This window comes from Helobdella robusta (assembly GCF_000326865.2).
Source record: "Helobdella robusta unplaced genomic scaffold HELROscaffold_125, whole genome shotgun sequence".
NCBI lineage: Eukaryota > Metazoa > Annelida > Clitellata > Rhynchobdellida > Glossiphoniidae > Helobdella > Helobdella robusta.
Window position 1 is genome coordinate 119,384 of NW_008703686.1, and position 2,500 is coordinate 121,883.

The following is a 2,500-nucleotide window of genomic DNA, read 5'->3' on the forward strand; positions in this document are numbered from 1 at the left end:
GTTAAGCCAAAGCAGCATATATTATGTTTTAAAGCATTGTTAATAATCATCGTATCTAACTTATTAGTAAATTCGTATAAGTTATCAAATCAAAATATCACCGCTTTGGTGACTTATCTAATTTAACGTACGGGTTAGTGCAAACTGGACTCTGGGTATGATAAAAAGAACAGTAAAAAGCAGAGATATGATCGTCGTATTGAACTTATATAAAGCATTGGTTCGACCTAAATTGGAGTACTGTGTTCAGCTTTGGAATCCAGATTTACAAAAGGACAAACATATGCTCGAGAATATTCAAAGGAGGGCAACGAGAATGATAAAGGAGTGCCGCGGTATGCCATATGAAGACAGATTAAAAGTTAGTGGATTGACAACATTAGAAAAAAGAAGAACAAGAGGAGGTTTGATTCAGGCATACAAAATCATCACTATAAAGAAGAATTTGGAATCCGCAAAATTTTTGAGCTTAAGACGAACAGTAAAACAAGGAGACATAAATGAAAGATCCGAAATCGAAAAAGCTCCGAATCGATAAAGCAAAAATATTTCAGCTGCAGAGTCGTCAACGAGTGGAACATACTTGGAGATGAAATAATATGCGCAAAAACAATTTATAACTTAAAAACAAACTTCGCAAAAGTAGGATATTTGAAAAAAATCTTATTGGTGGTCCTATCACAGGCTTAGTCTTCTTGGATCACTATAAAAAATCCTTGTTATGTAATGTTGTTATTTATTCTGAATACTAACTCTTTATTTAGTGTCTTTTTTTACCTGTAACATTTAAAAGTTAACTTAACCGGTAAACTGATTAAAAGTCACAAATGGCGGTGCTATAATTTTGCGAAAATTTCAACAAATATCAGTATTAATTATTTATTTTTATTTCTAAATAATTTAATTTTGGTTTTAAATTGTTTTTAATATGAAAAAATGCCAATTATTATTAGGGTGAGTGAATCTGAATAATAATAATATTAATAAATAATTATCTGAATAATAGTAATAATAATAATAATTGTAAATCATTTATCAACTTTTAAATATTTTATTTTAATTTTATTAATGATTAATTTTTTATTTTGTCTTATTAATAATTTTTCATCTAATTTTTTAAAACCAATTTATAAAAATATTAATTTTTAATTAGTGTTAAACTGCCAAATCAATTTTTTACTAAGATAAAGTCTTTTTTTCCATTTGATTTTGATGTTGATAGTTAGATTGAAATCTTGAAAATTCACTAAAAATCTCATTGATTAATTCATTCATATTCATAATTAATTATATTTAAAATTAATTAATAATGTAATTAATCCTCATTTATTTATTATTATTTAATACAAATTTTAATAACTAACCCATAATATTCAAACTTGAACTATTTTAAACTATTTTATTTTAAGTTTTTAAACACTTTAGTAATTTATTATTAGTGAAGAATGCTAAAATTTTGTTGGCATAACCAGGAAACAACTCCAAAAATGCTTCTTAACGCATCGCTTGCTTACATATCAACACAAGCCACGAAGAGTAATTTATTTTTATTTTTATTATTCTCATCATCTTCATCATCATTCTCATCATCATCTTCATCACCATCCTATTGTTTGTTTGTTGTTGTTGTTGTTGTTGTTGTAGCTTTATAGTTTCTGTTGTTGCTGTCGTTGGTGGAGTTTGTTTGTTTAGTTAGTGTGAGTAATAATCATCATTTTCATCATCGTCATCAATCACATCACAATTTTCAACCTTATCATCGTAATGTTTTCATCATCATCAGCGCTAAAATTATTATTTTTGTTTATCAACAAGGTAATTCTCATCATGTCATCATCATCGTCATCTGTGCCATCATCATTACCATCATCGTACATACACACATACAAACGTACACACAAATACAAACACACATACAAACATACACCCACACATACAAACATACACACATACAGATTCACGCATACACACAAACATACAGCAACATTTGAAAGAATGGATTACATATCGTTGCTAGTTGTGGCGGGACTGGTCGTCATCTGTGTCATCATCTGTCTGATTGTCGCCATCTCCAGAAGGAAGAGAGCTCCACCCGGAAGTCAAATTGTTGAGATTCGAAATGTAGATGGTTAGAAATGGTGTTTTGTGTGTGTGTTTGTGTGTGTATGTGTTTGTATCTATGTGTGTTTGTGTGTATGTGTGTGTGTGTGTGTCGTTGTTATTTCTGTTGCGGATGTTGTTATCCGTGTTATCAATCATGGCGGCTTGATGGCCTAGTGGTTAAGGTCGCCTCGTCCTGTTTCACAGTAACCGGGTTCGAATACGATAGACAGATCTCCGCCTATCACGTGCTTCGTGTGTGATGCGTCGCTTAGCACGTATTTATGTACGATGTTTGTGGAGTGTTGATAAGACCTCTGAACTTTGGAAGAGTGCAGTTAACCTTTTACCCCTTTGGAAGAGTGCAGTTAACCTTTTAACCCTTTGAAAGAGTGCAATT

The 2,500-nt window shown here is 30.9% G+C and overlaps 1 protein-coding gene across 1 annotated transcript in view; it reads left to right on the plus strand.

Moving 5' to 3' along the window:
* HELRODRAFT_195041 (hypothetical protein) overlaps positions 1–2,500 on the plus strand; it is a gene marked incomplete at its 5' end in the record, with an annotated part of 11,434 nt that overhangs the window by 3,120 nt on the left and 5,814 nt on the right. Inside the window, one exon of the mRNA XM_009013942.1 lies at positions 1,982–2,128. Coding sequence (XP_009012190.1) covers positions 1,982–2,128 — 147 coding nt within the window. The remainder of the gene's footprint in view (positions 1–1,981; positions 2,129–2,500) is intronic.